Raw genomic sequence first — 27,056 nt, forward strand, 5'->3', positions numbered from 1 at the left:
TTTTAGCAGAAATTAAATTAGACAGTATTTAAAAAAATTATTAAATATCTGTTAAATTGTAAAAAAGGAAATTTTCATTTTTTATTCTTCTCTTTCTTTACGGTAGTATATGCTCGTGTACGTATTGTGATTCCATTTTTTTTTACACTTTAATGTAATTATTTTTGAAAAGAGAATAAATTAATAAAATAAATTTCTGTTATAAAACTTAACATTAAATATTTTTATATTAATTATTATAAAAGTATCATTATTTATTTTATATTTTGTGCTCTTGATTCATAGTCACCCTTTGTCCCTTTTGCAAACAAGAGTTGCAATGCGGTGTGTCCCCAACTCACTGCCGCAGATTGAGATTTCAGGCACGTTCGCGAACTTTAATACTTGCTTAGATGTTGACTCGTCGTTAAACGAAGCCCATTTCGGACGAAAAACACACAACCAACAAAACGCAGGCCCTTCCTCATATTATAAATTCGGTCGCTGCCGCCGCCGGGCGGGTGAGAGCACTGGCGCATAGCCCAGCGCCGCGAATTCATTAGCACCACCAGTTATTAGCATCAATAATTCAGGCCCTGTGAACGTGCGTATTAAACAGGCAACGCTCTAGCCGAGACTGAGAGTTGCTAATTGTGAGAGAGGTGCTGCCGGTTTGGGCTCTGCAGAGGTCTCGAGATCACGCCTCCTCCGCCTCATCCGCGACTAATCAAAAATCAATAAAGTGCCGCTGGGCGAACGATGAAAAAAAAATCATTCCGTTTTTAGTCCGAACCAGTGGTGCATGCAATTTTTATTTGATGTTGTCTGGAGGCTATATTATGTGCGTAAAAAATATATTATTAAAAAAAACAGTACAACAAAATGAAATTTTGTTGATGGCAAAAAAGGGAAGCTCCATGCTTGAACATTAAATGCTGATTGAGCGTGCATTAAGATTTTATCTTTACGGCTTTTAGCACATCTGTTAATAAATTTTATGACATAAAATGTTGTCATTTATAAAAAAATATGGTTGACGATTTTTGTTTTAATTTTTCAATTTTTTTTTTATTATTACTAAACTGATCATTTTCTTATCTATAATTTATTCATTTTTTCTTTCTTGGCTTCACTTCAATCACATGTGTTTGTTTTGGAAATAAACACAGCAGCAGTTTTGACAAAGCACCTTTACGTCACTAGTTCTGTTGGAATAATTAACCCTCTACCGGGGCCGCACAAAATTTATAATTTATTCGCTGACAAGTAAATTCCGGGAGCAACGTGTCTTTTGATTTATCCAATTAGTGCACCATTTTCCGCTCTGCTGTGGCTGACTCTGCAAACAAATTTGGCCAATTTAAATGTTTCCAAACACACGCGGCTTATGCAAATACGCACCGGCAGGAAGTTTCGTCGTTATTCTGGGAGCGATAATGATAAATAATTTAGCGTTTCACTCCCACCAACTGCAAAACACAGAGAGACGCGTCAAATAATGCCAGTTTGTTTACAAACTCTGTGCGTCAATTTGCACCAACAACACGGAATGCGACTTTTTTTCACTGGAGAACACGCAGCGTTGCACACAATCGTGGCTCAATTGCCATTTTCCACCATTGCAGAATTGCGAAAGCTCGTATGTATTGATTTTCACTTCTTTTTGGCGTGTAGGTGTGAATTAATGAATGAATTAAAAAACACGACCCACTTGTTTGATCTAAATATATATTTTATTGAGTAACTTTAACCTGTTTTCGCTTATACATAGAATTAAATACAAAGGCAGCAAACAAGCTGAAGCCAAATCGATAGCATGCCTTGTTTGCTCTCTGCGCTCTAAATTTATTTTATTAGATTTTGCCTCGTTTTGAAGCTCTACACATTGTAGCCAACGAAAAAAATACAGGGTGCTTTTGTTGGTTAATATTATAGAGAGTCAACTGAGCTACCTTTATGGTCAAAAAAAGGGCCGCACCTAATGTCTCGGTTGCTGGATTTGCCCCGAAACCTATCGACAGCAATAAAATGCATCAACCAATTCGCCCAGAGCTGTACACTCTGGAAGTTATTTTATTAATATTCACTTTTGACACCGACACGCACCTCTCGCCGTTGTAAAACAATAAAAAAGCGCTCGGCGCCGCCAGAGTTCATTCCGGCACAGCAGCGGAAAAAAACCAATAGATCAATTCAGGGATGAGGAGGGATTTCGCGTGTTTGCCGAATGACTTTCTTAAGTTGGTCTATTAAGGAACTTTGATATATAGTATTTCATTAAAGTCGATCCACGAGCGTTAGTCATTGAATTAGGCCGGCAGCGAGGATTTCCTTTTTAGGGACGAGTTATGGACACGGCGAGAGAGAAATATTGCGCCGCCTCCCTCCTCATCCTTCTGATCTTCGTCTGCTTCCTCCTCGGATTTATTGCACGCGATAAGGCCGCCCAGGTAGCGTCGAATCAATATCTGGATCATATTCTGACCCAGTCTGCAAAACAGATTGAAATGGCATAAACCAAACAAGCCGTATATTTTCTCGCGCATCTTCAAAAACTCTGCGGCTCTTCCTTTTGGAACAAAAAATAAAAAGGGAGGGGGTGAATTTGAAATAAACCTGGAAGTATATTTGAAACGCCACATGTGGGAGCTATAAAATTTATTTTGTGCTTTCCCAAGCGCAGCACGAACAAATATTGCTTTTTTTTCTATTGATTTTTCCCCCAAACAATTCAAGATTGAAGGAAAATATTTTGGAATATAAATAAATTCTCATAAATAACAAATTAAATAAATACGCAGCTTGTGCTTATTGATTTTTGTACTTCTTTTGCACAATAATTGAATTAATGATATATTTTATTTTATTTATTTATTGTCCATTAAATTCACAACTCTTTCAGTTTGAATGTAAAAGTTTATATTTTTTTCTTCATGAAAATAAAACAAAAAAATCCAATAGGGAAACTTTTTAGATAGAAATCTCATTAGCTAATTGAATGAAAAAAAATTGTGCACGTACCGTTTGCTGGAGTGGCAAGGAAATTGCGCTGTTGACTTGGGCAAGGGCGGCCTGTATCTCGTCTGGGTATTGAATTGGTCGGTACAATGGCGTGTCGTCGGCGGGCTTCCGCGTCTTTTCGCCGGGAATCTGATAAAATACATGTACGAGGCATGAGCAGAATGGCAAAACACCCTAAATACATCTCGTCGCGCGGCTGGAGAAGGGTTAAAGTGCACGCCGAATTTTAATGCGAGCGGCCAAGAGAGAATGGCAGAAAAGGCAGTTAGAAAAGCAGAAATATTGCTGCGACATACTTGTCCGTTCTCCGGCAGTTCGCTCCAATCCACCGGTTTGTCGGTGCAAAGGTCAATGCAAGATTTGACGATGACCAAGATCAGTATGAGGGCAGACGCCCCTGCTCCGGCGTAAACTCCATACAACATGTTCTGGTCGGCTTTTAAAATTCATTTAAATTTTAATAAATTTGCAAAACAAAAGTCATTTAATAAAAAGGCATTTGACTACAGGTGTGCCCTAGGATAAAAGTGCCAGGAAAAGGAATTTTTCAGAAATACCATTGATTAGGTTTTCGTCGTAGACGTCCGCGTCAACCCACTCGGCGTCTTTGGATATGCCCGCTTCTGTGGTTGTAGATTTGGTGGTCGTCGGCGTGGTTTCAGCCCCTGGCACAGAACCAGGCTTAGTATCTGGACCACCGGCTGGGTTTTGAATCGTTGCTGGCAAAGTGGTGCTCTTAAGGGTGGATGTAGAAGTCGACTCCGTCGGAGGAGGGGTAGGGAGGGTAGTTGGAATTGTGGTAGTGGTTGGAGGGGTGGTAGGTGTAGTTGCCAAAGTAGTTGTAGGAGTTGTTGTGGTTTCAAGGGTGGTTGTACGAATTGTCGTGGGTTCAGGAGTGGTACTTGGAGTTGTGGGAGGGGTGGAGGGGGTAGTGATCACAGGCGGATCAGTAAACGTACTTCTGGTGGTTGGAGGAAGGGTGGATGGTGAGGGAACACCACCTGGGTCAAATCCTGGTCCGGACGGCCCTGTAGGGTTGTTATTACCTCCCTCCTCTGTTTGGTACCCTGGCACGGCCTGAGGGGCGATTCGAATGCGGTCGTTGTTAAATCCTTGCAGGTCAAGACGTCCCAGTTTCAAAAGGCGAACTAATTCCATCACTCCTCTTTTCACTACTTCATCCTTCGGGTGGCTTATTCGGACAGAAATGGAACCTTCAAAATTAATTTAAATGTATATTTGTTAATCCTTTGAATTTTGATTATGATTTAACACTCTTATAGAACTGCAAATATTTAATCTTGAGCTCAAGGGCATTTTCCGTTTCTCTTTCCAGCGTCACACGCCAAATTTATACATCATCTCGCAAGACAAGTGTAATTACAATTAGCGACGACGGACTCGTTGTAATTACGCCTAAAAGCAAAGCTATGTTTGCCTTGCGCCGTTGAAAATATAGCCCGGCACTACTCCGACAGTCATCTAATCTACGTACGAGCGAGGCTGGCTGCTGCTACTGTTCTCTCTGTGACATATTTCAGCATCGCACACGATCTCCGGGCTGGAATTGCACGCTCGTTGTTTGCCGGAAAATGCCTATTGCGAGAAATATACTCTTGCCTTGTTCCCGGTCGACAAGTGCGAGTTTGTCTTGAGAGCGTCTTTAATCTTTTAGCTTTGAGAATAGCGATTATATTTCAAGACGCCAGAAAGTTGTTTCGGAAATCAAGCGTGACTCGTACAAGTGACGATCAAATGTCTCTCAAAGCCTTGAAAATACATAATGCAAACACGGGTGAACATGAATGAATTATCTCAATGAATGTATTCCACTTGTACAGCCACTTGCACAAAAATAGTGTTTTAATAAAGAAAATGCGTTATTTAGAAAGTTTGATGAAATTTTTGTTAGAAGTATAAATTTAACTTAATTAACTTCAAATAATTATTGTTTTCAATATTTTAACTAAAAATTTCTAGCTCTCGTAAAAGGATATGAATAGTTATGAAAAATAATGGAGTTTTGCAGTTTATTGAAATAGCGATTTTCTCTTGCACATTTTTGCAATAATAAATCTCGCATTTTACACAAGAATGGCCAGCAAACTTTAATAAAACAATGTTCCAAGGGATTCGGTGAAGCGTTTCGAAATAAAAGCATTATTTCTCATTTTCATCAGAATGCGATGTGCAGCAGAAGAAATAATAAAAGTTATTAACGCACTCATGTTTCACAACGCGCAGAGTATAACAAAGTACATCGCGCGTTCTCGGGAATAATGCGCGCCTCTCGCACGATCCACATTTCATTCTTGGAGGAAAATATTAATTACAGCCCCACCGAGAGATGTGAAATGAGTTCGCCTCTCTGGATCGTTCTCCTCTCGCATGGAAAGAAGATGCATGGCACTCCGAAGGCTTCTTTTTCATCACAGCAGCCTCTGCATATTTCTTAAAAAGAGTGCTTCGCAGGCTTTTTAGCGAAAGTTCACCGCTTGCGAGCAACTTTTCACGCCGCCAAAATTTATCATGCCATATTCCGCAAGTGAAATGCCGGTCCATTTCACCCGCACGTTCTACACAGTTAGCCTTAATTGCAGCGCTCTCTGTTGAAAACGCGGCCCTCTTGAGATTAGGCGAATGAAAAATCCAACTTTCTGAGGTGCTGAAAGTTTTAAAGATCACTTTGCGCGAGTTAATAAGGAGTTCGATTTCGGGGTAAAAAGTTCAAAATGCGTTTTTGAGGGTAATAAAAAAAAGAACCAACTGTAATTTTGCTGCCAATTATTCACACTATGGCCGGACGCCGGACAGGCGGTGCGGAAATTTCCTGATCGCTAATGTGCTTGTGATTAAACTTGCGAGAGAATGCAATATCTCTCCAGCTCCAGCAAATGTTATCTAATTATTACCTCGTTCTATCGTGCATTCGGATATCGAATTCTCTGGAAGGCGTATCTGCTGAGCCAACTGCTTTTTTATTTTCGCCTCCAGTTCTGTTATGGGTCGAAACTGTGTAGCCACGAGCAAATCACTCTGCACCCTGTGTGAAGCAAATATGCAAAAAGGTCAACGTAAAAGTCACTCGTCGATGGCAAAAAACTAATCTGATGTGTAAAATCGTGGTATTTGAAATGAAAAAATCTAGTTCGGTGGACGTGTAAAATGTGACAAAGGAAAATTTTTAAAAGGGGCACGCGCATGAAATTGACCGGAAATTTGCAATAAAAAGCTTTCAATTAATTGTACCATAACCAATTTACACTCTCCCCATGAAAAGCTTTTGAAGTTAAATGTTTCTAAAATCAAAATAAATTAAATACTTTTTTTCTCAACCAGAATATAAATAAAATCAGCTTGTGTTTTTAATTCTTTTTTAGGTGTTATATTTTTTAGGTGTTTGTGGATTTTTGAATTATATTTAAAATTAAAATTTTAAAATCCTCTAAAATATATTTTAAAATATATGATTTATCTCTGCCCCTCATTTGAGAAAAAGTATGCGTTCGGTGGCTTTTGGAGATTCGATTCGATCGGGGTGTGGTTTTGCTCCGTCCACGCTCTCACTTTGAATTTCACACCCCATCTACTCAGTTTCCAATCCAGAACGTGTTCACGCAAATGAATTTGCCCAGCAGCACCCGAAAACACGCACGCCGCCCAGATCAAATTCGTAACTCACTCACGTGAAGGTTATTAAGTTGGAGGACAGTTTTTCCGACCGGGGTGGTCCTTGTGGCTGGATCATCGCGGCTTTGAGCGAATCCACCGTTCCGGGGGTTGAGAGCTTTTCTGGATGCTGCAGGTGGACCAATTTCTCGTTATTCTGCATAAACAAGGTTTGCGCGAGGAATTCTTCTCTGTCATCTTCGTCGAGATGCAATTTTTCTTGCTCCGTCTGGGTGGAGGCTGTGGAGGATGGAGCGGGATTAGTTTTTGGTGGCCCGGTGGGTTTTTCTCCGTGATGGAAAGCCAACTCGCCGTCGTTTGCGGTTTCGGCAACAGTCAGCACCGCGCTGAAATTTAACGCAGAGCCAATTAACCTTTTCGGCTGACGTTGATCGCGCTTGCAATTAGGTACCTGTAGAAGCCACTTTGGAAAGGACAAAGGCACGTCAACCGAGTAGGCTGCGTTGAGAGGCTTTGACACTCATTAGTCAGCCACTGGTCGTAGCTCTCGGTGTCCCAACGAGCACACTGGAAATTGTTCAAGGTTTTAGCATTTATTAATTTGTATTACATACTCAATTGTTAGGAGATTTGCATAATGTTATTTTTAAACTTAAAATTTCTTAATTTAAAAATTACATAAATGTTTTATTTAAAATATTATATTTTATTTTAAAGCTTATAAAGCTTTATTGCTTCATTCAGAAATTTAAACTTATTTTGCAGACCATAGTATTTTAATATAGATTTTAGATTTAACAATAAATGTTATTTTTAAATTGTTTTCAAACAGTGGAGACAACAATATTAAACTATTCTGCAAAAGATAGTAAGATTTAATTAATTTAAAAAGTTCGAATATGTCATGAATGCAAAATATTATTTTTTTTTAAATCTATATTTAATCAAAAAATATTATTTGTAATCTTGATTGTTTTTTGAATAAAAATCAATTCTTGCAACGAGGAAAACCCGATTCATTCATTTCCAATCTTGATTAATTTTGCTATTTATATTTAAATTATATCGTCATTTCTATTCCTTAAAAAATCTCAAACATGTTGTTTCAATTACATTCTCTGGAACTAAAATGGATTGTATTTGCATATTGATGCTGTAATTACCATCCAAATTTGATCTGTACTCTCAGGAGCGTCCAGTGGAATGTCGATTTCCACCTCTTGAGCGTGACCCGTCTCTTTGAACGTGTGAAGCCTAACTACGGTGTCCGCTCGCCTAAAGTGAGGATATTAATTTTATTAATGCTGTTAAACAACATTTAATTGCAAAATCTTCAAAGACGGAACTCAATATAGCAATCAAGTTTTAAAACATTTTTGATATTAATTTAAGTAAAAATTGTAGTGCATAAAAAAGTCCATGTTCATTTTAATTAAATTCAATCTCAAGATTGCATTTTTTCCTGCAGACTCATAGCTCGCGGGCTTTCAGCTCAAGAAGTTTCACACGGAGTAAACTTTTGCATGTCATTAAAGAGATCATTATTTACATGTCTTGAAAACTCCATGAGGCGTTCTCAGTCTCAAAGTCATCCGTGATAAGCGACACGCCGAAGCAAGTCTCGTCATCAACACCATCATCGTCGGACACTTGAACCTGCGAGAGTTGGATTTTAATTAATGCTCCTGCAATTCAAATCGGAGAAGCACATGCTAATGAAAATAAAAAAGAGGATGAAATCTTACGTAGGCCGCTGGTTCTTCATCTTTAATTTGGTGATTGTGAGGCAGAGGAACGCGTAGGCGCTCCACCTGCGGCAGAGTTGCCGTGCTCAAAGTCACAATGCGGGAGCGCACCAAAGTCTGCTCCGAGCAAAGAGAGCGCAAAAACGAGTCGAGTCGTCGTCTTAATAAAGCCCTTTCCCTTTGAGCCGTGCCACCGGAGCCGTGGCGAAAAATGATTTCTTCCGACTGTTGCACCATTTCGGACACCTGCCGAGCACGCGTAATTACACACATTATTTAACGCCGCGTCAAAGAACTTAATTGCCACTGTACGGGTGTCATAATTTTATTTTTCGGTGCTCCTTCGTCTCCCAGTTTTAATTATAAGGAGGACGCAAGGCTTGGCGTTAATTTAAACTCGGCGCTTTGACTATGATTAACGAGGTTTACAACGACGGTGTTGAATGTTTAATCAGCCGTGTCGATCGATGCGTTTTATGAATTTGCTCTTAAAGATAGCTGGAGGGCAGTGCTCAAAGTTCAGAGAAGCATTTTAATTATTTAGAAGATATATATTCAAAAAAATATTATTAGATTGTTATTAAATCGAATGAAATCTTACGAATAATTTTAAAATTTTGTTTTGAGATACAATAAATTTATATCTCATGGAATTTTCAAGTATTATTATATTAATATCTTAAATCTTAATTCTCTCACTACCCTTCTCTTTTATGAATGAGTAGTCGTAAAGGAGCAACTCTCCTTTAACGATCGAATTCATTCAGCAAAGGAGCGCGCTGATTAACATCTTCCGATATTGATTTTCCAGTAGGAGGAGGTTTAGAGAATAGATCTGTTGCAAGCGAGCATCACACGGCGGATCGTAAAATTTTACTACACATACCTCTCGCACGGTGAGATTGTTCTCCAGCTCGTCGTCCTGTCGCTTTCGGCGCCGCGGATTGGGCCACGAAGGCTCCATTTGTCTGCTGCCCATAAATCTCCGCGGCATCACCTTTGGTGCTGTAATTTTAATGCGGATACATTGCATCATAGTCAGCAAATAGTTGCAATTCAAAAACATTCATTAAAATTGTGAACAATAGGAGTGAAAAATTAATTAAAATATAATTTTTCTTTTCAAAAGTTTAGGAAATTTAGCAAAAATAAATAAAAACGACTTACAATTCTAAAAAAAAAACTATTAATTTATAAACTTTTGCAAAATTGTAGTATGAAGAAATTTTTTAATTAAAAATCAGAATTTAAACTCAAATGTACTCTCTTTTTAATATATAATGATTTTTGCAAATTTTAATTTGTAAAATTTTGTTACAACTTGCCTCGAGTTTGGAGAGCAGCTTCTATTCTGTCGCTCAGATTTTCCAAAGCGATTGCGATCGTGGAAAGAGGGGCCGGTTCGTGCTGCTGGTTGGAAAAGTTTTCGCCGTCCAACATTTTGAGCATGGCGTTGGCGTTGCCGCTGTCGAGCCTATTAGGACCGAAATAATACAAATTTATGGCACGCTCTTGGACTTTCCTAGGATTACTTCTGCTGCATTCAAACACCTACCTCCGCTCCATATCGCTTATGGTCCGTGCAAATGAAGTTTCGACCCTTTGGCTGAGTATTAATGCTGCCTGGTTGGCCCCTGGCACGTCTCTTGCGGTTTGAATTGCTCCCCGAGCTAAAGTGTAAGCGGCGCCAATCCTCCGAATGTCCAGCAGATCATCAATTTTTAGTGCCACGGTCCTAAACCAAATGATCAATTTCATGTAAAACTAACTGGACTTTGATATTATCCTAGAAACTATAAGTAAAGCAATAAATTCAAAGCCTCCAATATATTACTTGTGCGTCTGCTTCACTCACCAGTGCAATCACTGTGTTATCTAAATTCCCTTTACATGCAAGCGGAAGGAAAGAAAGTTGGAGGTCAGAAAGTAAACTCATAAATTCGGCATGCTTTAGTCTTTAACACAGACTTGGTCCGTGATAAAAAGAGCAATTTCCCGTACTTCAAATAAATGGCCAAAAGTTGCGTGCTCGGAAAACATTTTCTGTTTAAGCGACGGGACAAAATTCATGTCTTGATGCTTTTGAAACCAACAAATGATGTATCTATTTATGCCACTGAAAGTCTAATTAATTAAAGTTGGACGGTGCTGTGTGCATTAATTATTTTGCTGCTTCTGACTCGCGCCAGGCCCAAAAGTGCTCATAATAAAATTGGGCAGCCCGCTGACAGTCGCACCATATTTAAGGCGCCCACTTAATAATTCAACTCACTCTAGATTATATTGCGAAATTGCGGCCGGCTTGGAAACTCTTACTGGCATCGCCTCGGATGAGCTGCAAACTGCGTGAGCATCGCAAACTTTCACCACCGGCACCACCGAACACTCGCTGACGCCACCCTCTGTAAGTGAGAAATTCCATCCGCAACTATGTACTTATTTGGAAGCTGCTGTGAAAAGTTTTCGGCGCGTATTCCGAGTGCGATAAGCTACAATCGCAATGAAAACTGCAAATTTAATCGTTACATTCTGTAAAGTAATCAGCAAGAACGGTTTTACCCAGGCGAAAGCTAGCAAAGTTTTAATTAAATCTCTACTGGCAAAAATTTCAAATTTTAACTTTTTTGGCTCAGTTGGTTAATTTTATTTTTGTAATTGATTCATACCACAGTGAAGCAGAGTAGTGCTGGTTAAGTCATAGAGAGAAGTTTGCAATGGTTGGATCTTTAGGCTGCCAACCTCACGAAATCCAAATTCATAAACCAATCTGCTGGGTTGTTCCAAGCCAGAGGTTAACGTCGTTGCACCCTCCGACTCTACAGATATTGTGAAAAGTGTGCTCAGAGCTTCTCCGAATTTCGGGAAGACCTGGAGCAAAAATATTCCCTTTGAGAATTTTTAACGAGCTTCTTGTGACAGATAATTTTTTATCAATTTGCGAGAATTTGCAATTCAATTTTCGTAAGAGCAACGCTCTTTCTGAAAATACTTCCCGAGTTAACAAAATTCGCTCTCAAAGAACCTTTCCACGTATACACTCATCAGTTTGCATTCAAAATGATAGTCAAAAGAATGATTTTATCAGTTTGCCGAATTGAGTTGTTAAATTAATTCAAACTTACAGAAACAGCAGGCGGTGTAGGCACGGTGGCCACTTTGATTTCAATCTCGAGAGCTGCCCTATTCACGGCCACCCTGTCTGGTGTTTGCGAACAGGCTGCGTCCAGAGCGAGGCGGTGGGCAGCACCAGGCAAAAGCTTTCCCGCCTTCAAAGTCAGCACGAGTTCCCTATTGAAATATTCGGCGGCATTAAACTCAAATCTGCGTGCGTTTTAAGCCGCTTAGCACCTGTTGCTATTGGAATTCTCTTCCCACAAACTGACGGTTGCTTGGTCGTCCAGCTCGATGGGCACCTCCCCGGCCGCTTTGACTACGGCGCGCCACTTGGCCCAGCAGCGGCCGCTTAGGCCTTCCAGAAGAACTCTGATAAGGGTATCGATGGTCGGGTCTACGGGATTTGCAAGTGGTTTCTGCTGGCGAATCGTGGGGGAGGCTCCGCGAACAACTCGAACTTTAACTTGGGTCTTTGATGAAGCCGACGGTGAGCCACTTGCTCTGCTCACTCGCAAGGAAAAGATGTGCCTGAAAATTTAATGATACAAAAACAATTTAAAAATTTGTGGAAAGGAAGAGTAATTCTGTTGTTCCTAGTCTTTTTTTTAAATCGCTCTTCTTTTAAAATTAATAATAAATAAACTAATATCAAATATTATGTAAAATAATTTCCAGCTGATTTTTTTATTTAATTTTTATTTTAAGATAATTAAAAAAAATTAATTTTTTTCATTCTTTTTGCAGTGTAAATTTGAATTAAAGATTTTCCTTATTTAATTTCTCCGCAAATATCATATCTCATAAGCTTTCACACTTCTATAGTAAAATAATAAAGTCAAAAATTTTATCGTACTCCCCAACTGCCAGAGCACCAGGTGGTAGTCTTAAAATCTCCTTCGCCATTTCTTGCTCGTAAACAGTTCGCAACGAGGTCGGCGCGCCTGATCTCGGCGCCACACAAGTTGCGCTCTCCCTTGTGCAATCCCACGAGAACTGGAAAAATCAAAGTTATGCTACCGGCTCGACATCGCAGCTGAGCGGGTTTGCGTTTCACTCACCTGCAGGGGCCCCGGATAAGCGTCCAAGTCTCGTGAGGCTCGTCCGTCGATCTCCAAAAATTGATTTGTGCCAATTGTAATCGAGGTTACAGGGATGTGAGACTCGACGCCGACAGTACTGGTGAGTACGACCAAGGATCCCTGTACCCAAATGGGATTAGATATAAACACACAGAATTGGGGTCGCTCTAGTTTTGAGTTAGGCGAGGGTTTACCGTGGCAAACGGCGTGGCTGGATCTGATTCTAGATAAGCTGAACACGATATTTGATGCGGTACGCCACCTTTCATGGAAAAGGGAGGCAGGCGAAGGACTCGACCTAGTTGGGACGTTTTAATTGGAAGTGGACCGCCAGCAGCCATAACTCCCCACACAAACTGAAAATTAAAATGTATAATTATTAATATTATTAATATTTTTTTTGTTTATTTTTCACATTTCATACATTCAATTGTTGAAAACAATTTATTTAAACAAAGGAATTTTGCTAAAACTTCCAAGATAAAAAAGATCTCATCCGCCGCAATTTAATTAATATTCAAATTTCCTTTAAAAATAATAAATTTTTAACATTAAAAAAAAAACATAAATGTTTGCTAACTGAAAGGCTCGGGGACGTCATTTATAATAGATAGCAGTTGTTTGGTGCTTGTTGGAGGAAATTAACAAAGTTTGTTGTGAAGTGTCGAACCTTAATTCTGGCAGGCGGGGCGGCCCTTGGATCGCAAGACACAAGTTTGGCCTCTGCCCTCAGCTCCAGATCGACTCGTGTCGTCTCGGGGCCGAGGATAATTAGCTGGGTTGGCTGCTGAGTCGTCTGTAGATCTGTCTGGACCAGAACTTCGCGCTCCTCTCCTGGCGTGCCCAGCATGTCGACGGCCCAGACAGTTATCCGATACTCGACGCCGGGCACTAACTTTTGACAGACAGATAAATGGCAAGTTATTGGCAGAAATAATTTATTATTTCATAAAACGCAATAATGCCCCTAAAAATAATGTTGCTGACTTTGGCGCTTTTAAAATAAAAATAATTAATTAATAATTGATGCAAAACAATTAATTCAAATATTTGGAAAAATTAAATTAATTTTTATATATTTCCACTTTTATCTCACCAGCGAAGTGTTTATTGAAATTCTGTTGCTTCCACCTTCCCTTCGATGCTGCTGAAGCAACTGATCTCCAATATTTCGAATCGTGTTCCACAAGTATAAGTTTCGCCTCTGATTCTGACTTTCGTTGCCGTTGAACGAAATTCTAAGGCTCGCATTCAATTCCCTGCCGTCTTCCGGCACGACCCGGATTTCGGCGACGGAACTCGCGCCAGCAGGTGCGTCACAAGTGGGATTTGAAGGGATGATTCGGTAACGCGGCACGGCCACCTGGAAAATTGCTTTGATTCGAATCGAGTAAAGAAGAGATGCGAGGCGCGTACCGCCGAGGGGTGAAGGGTAACGGTGGCGAACACACCAGTGAGCGTCTCGGCCACGTCTGCGTCTAAACTGCCCGCCCGCCTGATGCCATTTTCCACGACGATTTGCACTTTTCCACCTGACTGGATCGCCGGTTCTTTGCCCAGTTTGGCCAGTAAACGAGCCCCGGCGTACTCGCAGACGACACCTGTGGAATTTTTGTAAGTTCATGTGACGCATCGATGATTTCTTTTTGTGGGGAAAAAGAGTGAAAGTAAGTTTGTGACGTGCGTTTTATATTAGGAAAGTTTTGGTGCTGTAAAAGTAGTAGTGTGACGTTAACAAAGGAAACGCGGGTTTACAAACCTCGACCGAGAACTTTTATAGAGGACGCAGAAAAAATCTTGTCACACTGAGTAGGGCCCTCCACACTTTGGTCGAAATCGAACCAAATGGCCCGAAGATCCGGTGAAATGAAGGACGAGACTAAAATGGGTGCTCTCGCCTTGACAACGATTTCACTACTCGTAGCACACTTATTTCTAGAAAATCATAATCGAGTTGATGCGAATTATTATTTTTTTTTTTACTTAAAAATAAATTTTCAATTACTTGGCCAGAGCAGCGTATTCTGAAGCCACGACTCGCAATTGAAATCTTCCAGCTACAGTCAGCTCAATGCGTCCACATTTCACTGACCCTTCCTCGGCCAAAGCAGGGACTATCGTTATCAGCTCTTTTCTAGACCATAGAGCACAGAGAAGACGATGATTTGCAGTCGCTTGCGGCACGGTTGCGTTGAACTGCACTCGACAAGAAATCGTAATTAATTTTCTTGTAATTATCGTCGGAGGCAAAAACAAAGGGAAATATTAATCAACTTGATTTATTCCCGTAAATTAATTGATTTCTGTTTCTCACTTCCTTTCTCTTTATTTCAAATGATCAAAAAGAATAATTGTCAAACGTGCGAACCTGAATTTCCACGCCGACAAAGAACGTGTTGGGAGAGACTCCGGTGACAGGCAGCTCGGAGCTGTCCACAACATTGACAAATCCGTTCGAGACGAGTTCATTTGTCGGCTCGTAGCAGTTGATTTTAAATCGACCCTCTTGCTGAGGAACATTTATCTCCACGTCAAGGGACGATTCACGAGGCGTAGCTCTCAGCACTCCATTAGCTAACTGCAATCGATTGAGACTTATTCATTACTAATCCCTGCGACACAATTTCACTGCATTATTTATTTACTAGATACTATAAACTTTTTGCTTTTTATTTAAAATATTTTCAATGCAGCTACAACTTTTTTAATTTATAAATATTTTGTTTTATTGTTATACTATAATAGTTACAAAATTTAATTATTTAAAATTCTTTCTGATAATTTATTAAATTTATTTTAAATTTTGTCTTCAGTGAAATACAATTTACTTGATATAGTTAAATTTATATAATCAAGTGGATTAGGTGTCTTACAAAAGTATTTCAATCTTCAAACAATTATTAATTCAAAACTCAATGTGACTCTCTGAAGTGCTAAATTATTATTATAAACTAACTGTTTTTTAAATTAATGCTGAAGTTAATGAGCAAGTAAAATAAATAATTGAAATTTTTAGGAGCTTAGCACAAATGATCTTTTTAAATTAAAAATGCCTTCCAAAACTTTGAAATACTTTTTTTTAACCAAACCAATTGATTTTGCATTAATACTTTTGCCACTTTTTACAATATTCCTGCTTGTAGGAGCAAAAAAAAATGCTTTCGTTCACTCACGTACCTTAACGTTTGCGTGCATTAACGAGCACTGTACTCCCTCAAGGCTGTGCATATTTAATCCGGCGCCAGAGAGTGTAAGCACGACATTCTGCTGCTTTGTGGTACATCTGTCAATCAGCGGCGGGAACACTGTCGTGATAATCACACACTCTACATGCAAATGACATTAAAATTTCTAATTGACGTCACAGCTTTTTTTTTACTTTCTCTGTTCTCTGCCATTGTTGGCAAACATCGGCCGCAGCTATCCATGCTGTCGGTGGCGTTGGACGCAAAGCACTGGCCGACGCAGTCTGTTGGCCTGGGATTGGCACAGTGGCCGCAGAGATTGAGGCCCAAATTCGCTGGTAGACCCGTGCGCCCCTCAACACATTTACCGCATCTTAAAAATACAAAATAAATTTAATCTCAGAAAAATAAACATTATATAAAAACTAAAAAATGTCTGCAAATTGCATTTTTTTTGCGGAGTACAAAAAAATCTCTATTTAATAATTAATTTTTTTTATAAAAAAAACAGTATAAAAATTCATACAGTAACTTATTTTATTTTATTATAATATCAACTTACGCATTGATGAAAGCTCCATCGTTGAAATCACACAATTTGCCAAGATGTGGGGGCGAATCATCGCACTCCAAGCAGTATTCTTCAATATTCTGTGGCAATACCTCCGATGCAAATGTGGTGGATACGGTTGTCGATAAATCATTTGGTCTGGCACTTGAAAGACTCGACGAATAATTTCCAGAATTTGAAGCTACAGTTGGAACGAAAAAATTCAAATTCTCCAAAGAGGATTTTGTTGAGGTAAGATTGTTCTCTGCTGGCATGAAAGTGGATGCAAAACCAGTAAAGAAATAATCTTTAGGCGGCCCAGCAACGGTTAAATTAAGCAGATTTGGCGTAGACCACTGATCTGCAGTGGTGAAGCTGGTGGGTGGGAAAATTTCATTGGGGAAATCAGCAGGTGGAGTTGATGCGTAATTGGAAAAGGAGGCGCCGTCATCTACTTGACGAGGGAAGCGGAATTTGCCTACGACACCTTTCGGCGTTGTTGCCTGCTCTTTTGGGTCAATTTTCTCTACATCTCTAGGTGTGGGTTTGCCTTTGCTACTGGCCGTGCTGCGAAAGCCCTGCACTACTGGAGGTGTAGTAAAGCGGGTTGTACTAAATACAGCATTTTTACTAGTCGAAGCTCCTTTGCTATTTACAGCCTGCGTACTACTCAGAGGCCCTTTATTATTGAAGACCCAATTTTTTGTAGAAATTTTTGGGGGATCAAACAACAGCCCCTCTACAAAGCCAGGCATAATCATCTCTGCGGCCGCCTCTTCCTCACCACCACCAGCTTCAGCTTCAGTGGCTTCTGCCCCTCCTCCAGCTGCCTTCGTCGTCGCACCTGCCCCAGCAGCCTTCGTCGTTGCTGCGGCAGCGACGGTTGTGTCCCCGGACGGAGCTTTCGTATTATCGGCAGGTGCCGCTGTGGTTGTGGCAGCGGTGGTCGCTTCAGGAGCTGCGGTGCTAGGTGCAGTCGTTGTATCGGTTGGTGCTGCAGGTTGAGTAGTGGCAACAGTTGTTGTCGTGGGTACCGTGGCTGCTGTGGTCACAACTGGAGGCGCTGCAAAAAAAATTGTGTTTTTCACAATAAAATTTGGAGAAAAAAATTCCAAAGGTGTCATTTGAAAGCAATCTTCAGGAAATTTTATAACAAGCTCACATTTCATATCATAAATAATTTCAAAAAAATTATTTTTATCAAATCCTTCCTTCCTCAATTTTTTAAATTTTAATTTCTAATAATAAGGTATAATTACATTATGAGAATTTCACAAGCGTTGTGTATTAAATAGTTTGCCGTTTTGTCTAACAATTCCTTTTTTAAACAAAATTTTTTCAATAATTGAATGTAAACAATTTATTTGTAACAATGACGACAAAGAAACAAAAATAATACATATAAAAATATTTTCTAATCTATCTTTAAAAATGTATGCAACAACCGTGCCATAAACGTCACGCGGGTTGCATATTCATTCAATTTCAGGCGAGCGATGGTTAAAAGTGGAAAAAGATCCATACGGCATACAGCTTTGGTGTCATTTATGAAAGTCATTGCTATGGAAACTGATGTTGTAAACATTAATTAACACAAACGTTAATTTTATTTCCATGCATCCAGATAAAATTTACTTGCTCCGTTTTCTAACGTAAAATTTGACGTTGAAATGTCTTAAAATAAATGCAACACAATATAAATCTTTTTTCTCTTCTTTGCTAGCTCTTCGAGGTAAGTAATGGTGTTTTTAAATGAGAATGGTTATTAAACTGAACCTGTGGTTGTGGCAGCAGTTGTATCAGAAAGAGTCGTCTTCACAGGTTTGGTTGGTGCTGGCGTCTCCGCGGCTGGTTGTCTAATAATTTTTAAATATTGAAAACTGAATAACAATTCAAAGTAAGCATGTACTCTGGAGGAAGCGTAGGAGCAGGCGTGGGAGCCGGCGTTTCTACCGGGGGTGGCGTAGGTGCTGGTGTTTCAATTGGGGGAAGAGTGGGACGAGGAGGTGGTGGGACATCAGGGTCTGGTGGTCGTGGCGTTAGTGGTGGGCCAAATGGGAATAATGGCAATAGCGGAGCCATGGGCACTTCAGGCTTCGGAAGGGTGTCTGCAATGCCAGGTGGGCCCCCGGGAGTCAATTCTTCACATCTGTATGAGCTTGGACTGTAAACCTGCAAATTTTTACTCATGAAAAACTTTGATTTCTTGAAAAATTTTGATTCTGAACATAAAACAATACAGGTCTATCGCTTAAAGAAAAATTTTAATTTTAAATTGATAATACTTATATCATAATCTTAATAATAGAAAATTATATAATAAATATGGTAAAAATATATTAAGAATTCTCATACTTTTTCTGAAGTGTATGTACTAAAAGGTAAAAAGAATTATGAGTAAAATGCTTCAAGATTATTAATCTCATTGATTAATAAATAGATAATAAATAGTTGCTTTTTCAAAGAGTAAAATCTAGCAAAAGATATTATAATATAGGCACAAAAATTTCAACAGAATAATAAAGAATAATACTCACAAAATTATCGTTGCATAGCTGTGGTTCCGATTGCTGATATGATACGGAAACTAATATTAAATAAATTGACACATGAATGAAACTAATGGCACTAAATTTTTTCTTGAGCATTTTGCGTTGAAATTTGGTTAAACTTCACGGCGCGCTGAAAATTGCGTCAGTGCCAACAAGAGTCATTGTCACTACTGGCTCACTTGCTAGATAGGATAGGACTTGATTGTCTGCTGGGGTTGAAAGGGTGGTCGATACGCATTATAGCAGACATGATACAACATTGCGTTTTTTTGGAAAAAGTTACCCCCACCCTTTGCGGGTAGCTGCCATTGCATTCAAACACCTGTGTATACTTTGATCTCCATTACTAATTTAAATGCGTCATCATAAATACGTCCCTTTGATTACCAGGGGCTTGCCTTTGATTTCATCAGCACGCGATCGACCCTAAACATATGCGGAAGTGACCAATAGACCCAAATCACCCAAACAAAAATAAATTCACTTTTTAAATTATTCGACCAAAGCAAAGAATACCCTATTTTTTTGACGAGTCGTCGCTTTCAGAGTTCAATAACCTCGGCAGGAATCACAAAAGGTGATGTGTTTCACTTCAAGAATCAATAATTCTATGTCATCCTGTCTGTATTTTGCAAGATAAATTATCAAGCGAGAACACAATTGGCGACTTGGCACAGACTGGTACTAAATTTTGCAGACTATTAAATATTCAAGGTTATTATTGTGTTGCGGATCATTATAAAGATAATATGTAATTTAAATTGTAGAATAGAAAATGAATTAAATCAGTTTGTGTTGAAATTGATTGTTTGAATCCGTTTATTTCATAGAAGAGAAATGGGTAACAAAATTAATCAAAATAAATAGCTTTTAAAAGAAGAAAAAATTATTCTTCCCCGGCAGGTTTTTGTTTCCCTGCCTGCTTCTTGCCCTTCTTGGTGTCGATTTCTTCAATGGGAGCGGTTTTCACAAAGGGGATTTCCTCCTGATAGGCTGTAATTTTTTTCAATGTATTATTAAATTCAAATTTTCAGACAAATTAATTCTGTCCTAACCTGCTGGCATGTAGGGTTTCAAAGCTTCAGGCACTTTGATGCCAGTCTCGGTCTGGTAATTCTCAAGGATGGCGCAAATCACTCTGGTTGTAGCGCACATTGTGGCATTAAGCATGTGAACATACTCAGTCTGTAAAAAATATAGTTTTATTAAATAATTTTACTTTTGCTTGAAAATGTTCAATTATTACAGTTGCGTTCATCTTCTTTGTTTGGCCGTAGCGAATCAACAGTCGCCTGGACTGGTAATCGAGGCAGTTGCTGCACGAGACCAGCTCACGGAAGGCACCAGAACCTGGGAACCATGCCTCAAGATCCAACTTTTTGGAGGCTGCGTGGTTCAAGGCTCCGGAAACAATGTTCACGATTTGGTATGGAATGCCAAGGGCCTGGCAAAAGTCCTCTGCATTTCCAATCATTTCATCCATCATCTCCCACGATTTGTTGTCATGCGGAGAGGTGATGCAGAATTGCTCGACCTAGCACCAAAAGAAAATATTATTTCCGAAATAAATTTTTTCAAATAACCTTTTGGAATTGATGGACACGGAAAATTCCTCTGGTGTCTCGGCCGTGCGATCCGACTTCCTGTCTGAAGCATGTGGACAACCCAGCATACCTGATGGGCAGAGACGCTTCAGCCATCCATTCTCCTCTATGGAAGGCTGCGATTGGCTGCTCAGAGGTTGCAATCAGGTATTTCTCCTCCAGATCTTTGTCTCCGGCTTTCTCGCTTCCTTTTCCAATTACCTGAAAACAAAAAATAAATATAAGTTATCAAAGACGTTCTCCCAATAAAAGAAATAGCTCGGAATTTACTTCATGTCTGTAAAATAAAATTAACAACAGTGCATGATTTGAGTTAAGATTAGTGCTAGTACCATAAGAATTATGCTGTACCTTGTACAATTCATCATCAAACTGAGAAAGCTGTGCAACCTCCTGCATCACCTCCTTCCTCATGAAAAATGGTGTACAGAGAGGAGTGTAACCTTTCTCGTTGAGCTTTCGAAGGGAAAGTTGTATCAGCGCTTGCTCCAGGAAGACTGCTGGGCCCTGCATTTAAAATTTCAATGACCATTTCTTTACAATTTTCTTTTTAAGTAAACTTACACAAAGATAATAACCACGACCACCAGCAACGACAGCTCCTCTTTCGCCATCCATACCATCAATCATGTGAATCAGATCAACATGAGAGTATTTCTTTCTCACTTCGCAATCACCGAAAGTACGTTCAATTTTATTCTCATCCTGAAAATAAAGGTTTAAATTTTTCAAATTTACTTGTAAATAATAACCAAGAAATTGGTACCTCATTATTGCTGATAGGTACAGTTGGATGAGTAATGTTTCCAATTTCTCTCAGAGCATTATTTCGGGTCTTTTCAGTTTCGATCAAATCTTGCTCGTTTGTGACAATTCCCTCGTCAATCAAAACACGAACTCTTTTAATCTGAGTCACAGTGAGGGCTTTGACTTGGTCAGATGTAAGGTCTAGCAGTTTGCTTTCCAGTCCATCGGGCAAAGTATCGTCAGTTCCTGCGGCCTCTTTTTTCTAAAATAGAAATAGTTAAAAATTAGTATTAGAGTACCAATCAAAAAATTTATCAACAAAGAAATTTAAATATCCTTGAACTAGCAATATTAAAATATTCATGCAGATTAGAAAAAAATTAAACATTTGGAAAATTATTAGGGCTCATGCATGCAGCAAAAATAAAATCAAGATTAATTGTTTGACTGAGAGCCAACCTGAGGAAAGTTCTTGGCATCGTCACCAAAGGACGAAATATGATTCATCCACCTTGAAATATTAGGCCATTCTTTGCACGATAAAGTTTTGACATGTTTGAATAGATCGTAATCAGCCAAAGTTGGCTGATGAAATTGAATGTAACTGTTTTGCGATAAATGACTGTCTAAATTAGAGAGGTCTGATTTTTTAAACTCGGCGACCAGATCTTTTTCTGGAGCAGCCTTTTTCTCGTCTGTGTTTGATTTTCTATTTTTCTGTAAGGACAAAAGCAGCAATAAGATGACATTATTAGTTCCATCACCATGATATAAAAAATGGAAAAAGTAAACAAACCTTCATTTTTTCGCCAATCTCCTTGCTGCACACGTTTTTCAGCTTATTCCAGGTGTCAGCTTTGTGACGAACTATAAAAATTTAATAAATGAGTATAAACAATTAAAATGACAATTAATGCATGAGAATAATTTTTAAATTTTATATGGACAACTTAAGTTTAGCAAAATGTTAACAAAAAACTTACGCTGTCTCCACTTTGCGTCCATCTCAAGGACAGTATCCACGAGGGCTACATTTTTGAAACGCTGGGCTTGGTTGGCTCGAACCTTCTCAGGGTTTCCACCCTTTTCCGTGCGGAAAAGATCCAAGTCGAGGACCATAGTTCTGCAGTGTTCACGTGGCTCCTAAAGGGGTCACAAGCAGAGGGGAATGTGATCACTGAGCGAATGGGGCCGGATTCACGATGCAGCAGTAATTTTAGCTGAATTGGCTATCAGATTTTAATTCAATCCGCTGACGAAATAGAAGATAAATCGTCGTGGAAAAAATTGAAATCTGTTGACAACGATGGGAGGAACCGGCGTGGACGTGCTGGACGTGAAAGGGTTTAGTTTCCGTGACGATGACAAAAGGAAGCTGCTTTGTTGTTGTGTTTGCCAAAAGCAAAGAGTGGGGGAACTTCTCCTCAACCCTTTGCATAAAACCACTGCTCCCCCACTACCAAAATGTGCTGAATAGTACAAGAATATTTTGAATGGATGCCGCTGGTTGGAGCCAACTTTAGGGAAGGGGGCGAAGGAGGGAGGAGGTCATTATTTTGCACGGAGGGGGAAAATTCGATTCATTTACCTTCTTGTTCTCCGTTCTCCAATGCGAGAGTTTCTCTTTTCTTCCAGTTCCACTTCCACTATTTCTTCTTCACTTTCCGGGTCATCTGCAGGTGTAGGTCATGGATTGCCTTTTCTGCATCTGAATGCACAAACGTGGGACGTGAATTTGCGTCAGTTCATCCTTTCCCGTGCACTGAACCACTAGAGGTTCTCAACTTTCCGCAGGTATAAAAATTTACAACTGTGTGAAGTCTCTGCAATATCAAAATTTATGACATCTAATTCGGCACAAACATGTGAATTGAAAGTTCAGTCGTGCCCTACTTTTATGTAAAATTCCACCTGTCTTATATGATTTCATATTTCAATTAATTTGAAGAGAAAATATGCCAAAATTTATTTATACATATTGAAATTTGTCAAGATAATTTAAAAAATTGTTTTAATTATATCTCATTTACAGGCCTGGACTTCAAAATAATGTTTGCCCGGCTCTCGTTCTACCCTACACTGCTGTACAATGTGGTCATGGAAAAAGTATCAGCCCGACGGTGGTACGACCGCATTGACGAAACAGTGGTCTTGGGGGCCCTGCCCTTTCAAAATATGACAGAACATGTAAATTAAATATTAGTTTTTGAAATAATGTTTCATTAATGATTTAATTTACTTTTTTTAGCTGATAAAGGAGGAAAACGTCAAAGGGGTTGTGTCTATGAATGAAGATTATGAGCTGTGGCTTTTTTCCAACAACGGAGACGTAAAAACAATTAAACTTTTTTTCTAATTTTCAAAATTTTCCATCAATAAAATTATTTAATAATAATTGATTTTAATATTAGAATATTAGAAGTAAAATATCTAAAAATAAATTGTATAATAAATTTGATAAATTTTACAGACCTGGAAGAATCACGGAGTCGAGTTTCTCCAGCTCAGCACAACTGATATTTTTGAGACGCCTTGCCAAGAGAAGTTGCAGCAAGGTGTTCTGTTCATAAACAAGTTCCAAAACACAGGCGGCTCAGTATACGTCCATTGCAAAGCAGGCCGTACAAGAAGTGCAACTTTGGTCGGATGTTACCTTATGCAGGTAATTTTATTTTTACTTTTGTTCTTGCAAAAGCTCAATTGTTTTGTTTTGTAGAAGCATGGCTGGAGTGCGGAAAAGGCAGTGAGTTTTATGACTGAGAAACGACCGCACATTTTGCTCCGCAGCAAACAATGGGAAGCACTTCGCGTCTTCTTTGACAAAAACAATATTAGATGACAGGAAGCTAAAAACATGGAAGCAGGCGAGCACGAAGATGTTCTTGTGGCAGAAATTGAAGAGCCTCCTTCAATCTGTCCCGCTTAGGGCCATTTATATTACAGCGGTACTTTACTTACAGATTGTACGCAAAAACCTACTTTTTTTCTATATTTTCAAAATTTAATATACTTAAAAATGAACTTTTAGGCAGGTTTATTATTTAGATCTGTCGCATCATTTTTAAACTAGCTTGATGAAAGTATATCAAAATGGAATTAAAACATCAAAATTTTTTAAGCAGTAAAAAAGGGCAGAGAGAATTATTGATGAATAAGCTTTTATACAGTTTCGGTAAAAAATGAAAGTCAATTTTGGTAACACCATTCAAAATCAATAATGGAAATTTTTCATATCAGAAAAAATTGCAGTATTATCATGAGAACCAGGAATATCTATGATAAAATTTCTGCAGAAATAATTACTCTTGGCTATAATATTTCAAGCATGCAATTATTATATTTGTTGATTTTTATGAGACTTTTGTTGAGTTGTTTTATTTTTATACCAAATACAGAGCTATATACCTCCCGACCAAATATTAGATTTTCTTTCTAGGTAGCAAACTTACAATTGAAAGTTGAAAGTAGATTATCTATGTAAGAATTTTAACACTGCAGGAAGTAAGAATTATTCAAGTAGAGCTATTAGTGTAATATTATGACGCGCTTGTGAGATTAGTAATATTTGATGTCTTTCAGTGAAGGAAATTTCATTTACAAAATGCTCGCTGATGATTATTCATACTGACAATAATAAGTCGCCTTCTCCGTACTGCTTTTGCTCATATTACTTGTTAGGAATTTTCCCTCATCCGCACTTTGTAGAATTTTATGTGACCATATTTTTAATTCAAGCAAAGTGATATAAGTTTGAAACTCATTTACTTGTTAGAGTAATAATCAATATCAATAATATAGATATCAAATTTAATCATTTATAGTAAGTAAAAATATTGCGGGCTATTTACAAAAATAAATTATTTACACACGAGAAAGAGCAGTTAAATCTTCGTTAAATATTCTATGTAATAAGATTATGGGCACCAAACATTCAGCTTGTGAACAAAAAAATTTAAATATCAGTTTCTACAACCAGGCGTGCCAGATCCATTATAATACGCTAGTTCAAGGGTATGACCCCTGCCTGTTAAATATTTACTTTGCATTTTCCTTTATTTTGGTGCAAGTTTTTCAGACAGACTTTTTAAAGGCAGCTTTTGTATTAACAAAAGCGACAAAAGAACATTATTCTTGAAGCGATAGGTTGTAAAGATAAATTAAAAATGGGGCAGAACATGTAGCAATCTGAAAAAGCAGTGGAACTACTATTTATGTTTTTCAGCTTTGTAAATGCAAATGTGGTATATTGACAATATAGCTTCATGGTCTCTTTGAAACTTTTGTAATTTTAATAACAAAAAAGCAGTATGTATGATAATTATTACACTATATTATAGTCTTCCACAGAATAATAATTAGTGTTAACCATATAAAATAGAAGGGACATAAGGAAAAACATAAATAATATCACAATTTTACATTTCTATTAGTTATTTAATTTTGCAAACAAATTTACTGTTCTTGAATTGAAATACTTAATATATTGAGAATTATTTAAAAACAAATCAATCGAATTTATTTCCCCCTGTAAACCCCTTTATAAATTATAAATTTACAACTAGTGCAATTACCAGTGATTTCAGTTACCTCAATGAATATTAATAACACATCAAAGTAATCAGACGAAATGAATTATTTATTGTAAGAAAAGAATGAAATTTCTCACATACAACCCAATTACAGCAATTTATGTAATACTGCCACCTTTGGATTTTAATTATTTACAGTTTCTGGTGTTTGTTCAATCAATGTGGCAAAAGGAGGCATCAGTAGAGAAATAAATATTTTGCCTAACGACCACCTAGCGTTTGCAATTGCAGTCTCTATGAAACGACAAATTCAAATTTTACAATTTCCAGAACATTTTCACTGCATTGACGAGGCCGACATCGCCATATGTGAAGTAGATCAGACCGCCAAGGGCTGCAATGGACACTCCGTACAGAGCTGCAATAGCGACCTTCGGGATGACAGGTCCGAAAATATTTGGCCTAATGTAATCAATGACTGAAGCTTCAATGCCCCTGAAAAATTAAAATAGTTACACACAGTTCTAAGATATACGATCAATTTTTTTTTTCTTCAAATAAACAAGATTTTAAATTAAATACTATATCGAACATTTACCAGTGTGAGTGCATGACAAGGGAGACAGCTAGTAGGTAGTCCATAGTGGCGCTGGGGACAATGAAGGCAGCTGGGATGATGCCCAAGAGGCCAACGCTAAGGACACGTTCTGCTGTCCACAGCGCTACGTGGTCCCCACCTGCAGACATTTCTCTCCGAGGTATGACAGGGACAATTGCACCCTTGTCCTTGGCTAGAAATCCCGCAGCAGGATACTGTTTGAAAAGACTGCTGCTCAACTGGCCCTTTGACCAAACATGGCTCGTTCGGATGGTGCCTGCAAAAAAGGGGATTTTTATTGCAATTTAAAATTTAATGCGAAAGAAGAAAGTATTTACGAAAAATTTGCAAAATTTCGCCCGTGATTTCAATGAAAATTGGACGCGTTAATATTTCATTTTAAATTTTTAATAAAAAAAATTCAATTATTTTTTTAAACAAAATGCAAATGCTACACAATTTATGATGAATGATCTATTAGCGTACCGTTCAGAGTGCGAGGGAATCCTCTTAGGACAAGAGCGAGTGCCATTATTGTGAGATTCGGTCTTCGCTTGCTAATTATTCGTAAATTTTGACGAAAATTCAAAAATCCAAATTTATTTTCGGGACGTCGGCCACTCAGCTGGCAAGAGCTCCCTCTTTGTTTTTTTTTTCACATCGCCAAGGAGGTCAAAGGGGCAAAGAAAATGTAAAAGCAACGGAGGGGAAATCGACGTTATA

At 38.6% G+C, this 27,056-nt stretch overlaps 4 protein-coding genes across 8 annotated transcripts; 1 reads left to right on the plus strand and 3 right to left on the minus strand.

Moving 5' to 3' along the window:
• Positions 1–1,705: 1,705 nt before the first annotated feature.
• On the minus strand, positions 1,706–18,995 carry LOC132196962 (uncharacterized). 4 transcript variants are annotated; one of them, XM_059619940.1, is made up of 33 exons: positions 18,841–18,995; positions 18,213–18,475; positions 18,080–18,159; positions 16,316–17,366; positions 15,948–16,126; positions 15,746–15,894; positions 14,937–15,146; positions 14,574–14,764; positions 14,328–14,503; positions 13,985–14,169; positions 13,665–13,931; positions 13,239–13,463; positions 12,763–12,924; positions 12,548–12,688; positions 12,343–12,482; positions 11,724–12,017; positions 11,498–11,663; positions 11,042–11,243; positions 10,648–10,777; positions 9,931–10,110; positions 9,701–9,849; positions 9,262–9,380; positions 8,376–8,621; positions 8,180–8,286; positions 7,794–7,905; positions 7,082–7,197; positions 6,687–7,016; positions 5,913–6,043; positions 4,047–4,214; positions 3,558–3,665; positions 3,297–3,436; positions 3,001–3,129; positions 1,706–2,469 (listed from the first exon to the last, which is right to left on the minus strand). In XM_059619940.1, exons 1-33 carry the CDS (start codon positions 18,949–18,951, stop codon positions 2,404–2,406), a joined length of 6,423 nt encoding a protein of 2,140 aa, XP_059475923.1. In that variant the 5' UTR covers positions 18,952–18,995; the 3' UTR covers positions 1,706–2,403. The 4 variants fall into 4 exon arrangements, with proteins under 4 accessions (XP_059475923.1, XP_059475922.1, XP_059475924.1 ...); XM_059619939.1 differs by having other exon boundaries at positions 3,960–4,214; XM_059619941.1 differs by lacking the exon at positions 3,558–3,665.
• A 649-nt stretch (positions 18,996–19,644) lies between these two features.
• Positions 19,645–22,561, minus strand: LOC132197730 (serine--tRNA ligase, cytoplasmic). 2 transcript variants are annotated; one of them, XM_059621233.1, is made up of 10 exons: positions 22,190–22,561; positions 22,003–22,073; positions 21,666–21,923; positions 21,226–21,468; positions 21,024–21,164; positions 20,811–20,966; positions 20,439–20,660; positions 20,102–20,389; positions 19,911–20,040; positions 19,645–19,848 (listed from the first exon to the last, which is right to left on the minus strand). In XM_059621233.1, the coding sequence occupies exons 1-10, from the start codon at positions 22,323–22,325 to the stop codon at positions 19,742–19,744; spliced, it is 1,752 nt and encodes a 583-aa protein (XP_059477216.1). In that variant the 5' UTR covers positions 22,326–22,561; the 3' UTR covers positions 19,645–19,741. The 2 variants fall into 2 exon arrangements, with proteins under 2 accessions (XP_059477216.1, XP_059477217.1); XM_059621234.1 differs by lacking the exon at positions 21,666–21,923 and having other exon boundaries at positions 22,190–22,560.
• A 208-nt stretch (positions 22,562–22,769) lies between these two features.
• LOC132197733 (phosphatidylglycerophosphatase and protein-tyrosine phosphatase 1) lies at positions 22,770–24,564 on the plus strand. The gene is made up of 5 exons (XM_059621242.1): positions 22,770–23,000; positions 23,239–23,393; positions 23,455–23,535; positions 23,677–23,868; positions 23,923–24,564. Exons 2-5 carry the CDS (start codon positions 23,256–23,258, stop codon positions 24,043–24,045), a joined length of 534 nt encoding a protein of 177 aa, XP_059477225.1. The 5' UTR covers positions 22,770–23,000; positions 23,239–23,255; the 3' UTR covers positions 24,046–24,564.
• Positions 24,565–25,821: 1,257 nt separating this feature from the next.
• Positions 25,822–26,996, minus strand: LOC132197734 (succinate dehydrogenase [ubiquinone] cytochrome b small subunit, mitochondrial). The gene is made up of 3 exons (XM_059621243.1): positions 26,820–26,996; positions 26,334–26,610; positions 25,822–26,230 (listed from the first exon to the last, which is right to left on the minus strand). The coding sequence occupies exons 1-3, from the start codon at positions 26,863–26,865 to the stop codon at positions 26,053–26,055; spliced, it is 501 nt and encodes a 166-aa protein (XP_059477226.1). The 5' UTR covers positions 26,866–26,996; the 3' UTR covers positions 25,822–26,052.
• Between the last annotated feature and the right edge of the window lie 60 nt (positions 26,997–27,056).

Source organism: Neocloeon triangulifer, unplaced genomic scaffold, assembly GCF_031216515.1.
Source record: "Neocloeon triangulifer isolate White Clay Creek 2 clone unplaced genomic scaffold, ASM3121651v1 ptg000012l, whole genome shotgun sequence".
Taxonomy (NCBI): Eukaryota; Metazoa; Arthropoda; class Insecta; order Ephemeroptera; family Baetidae; genus Neocloeon; species Neocloeon triangulifer.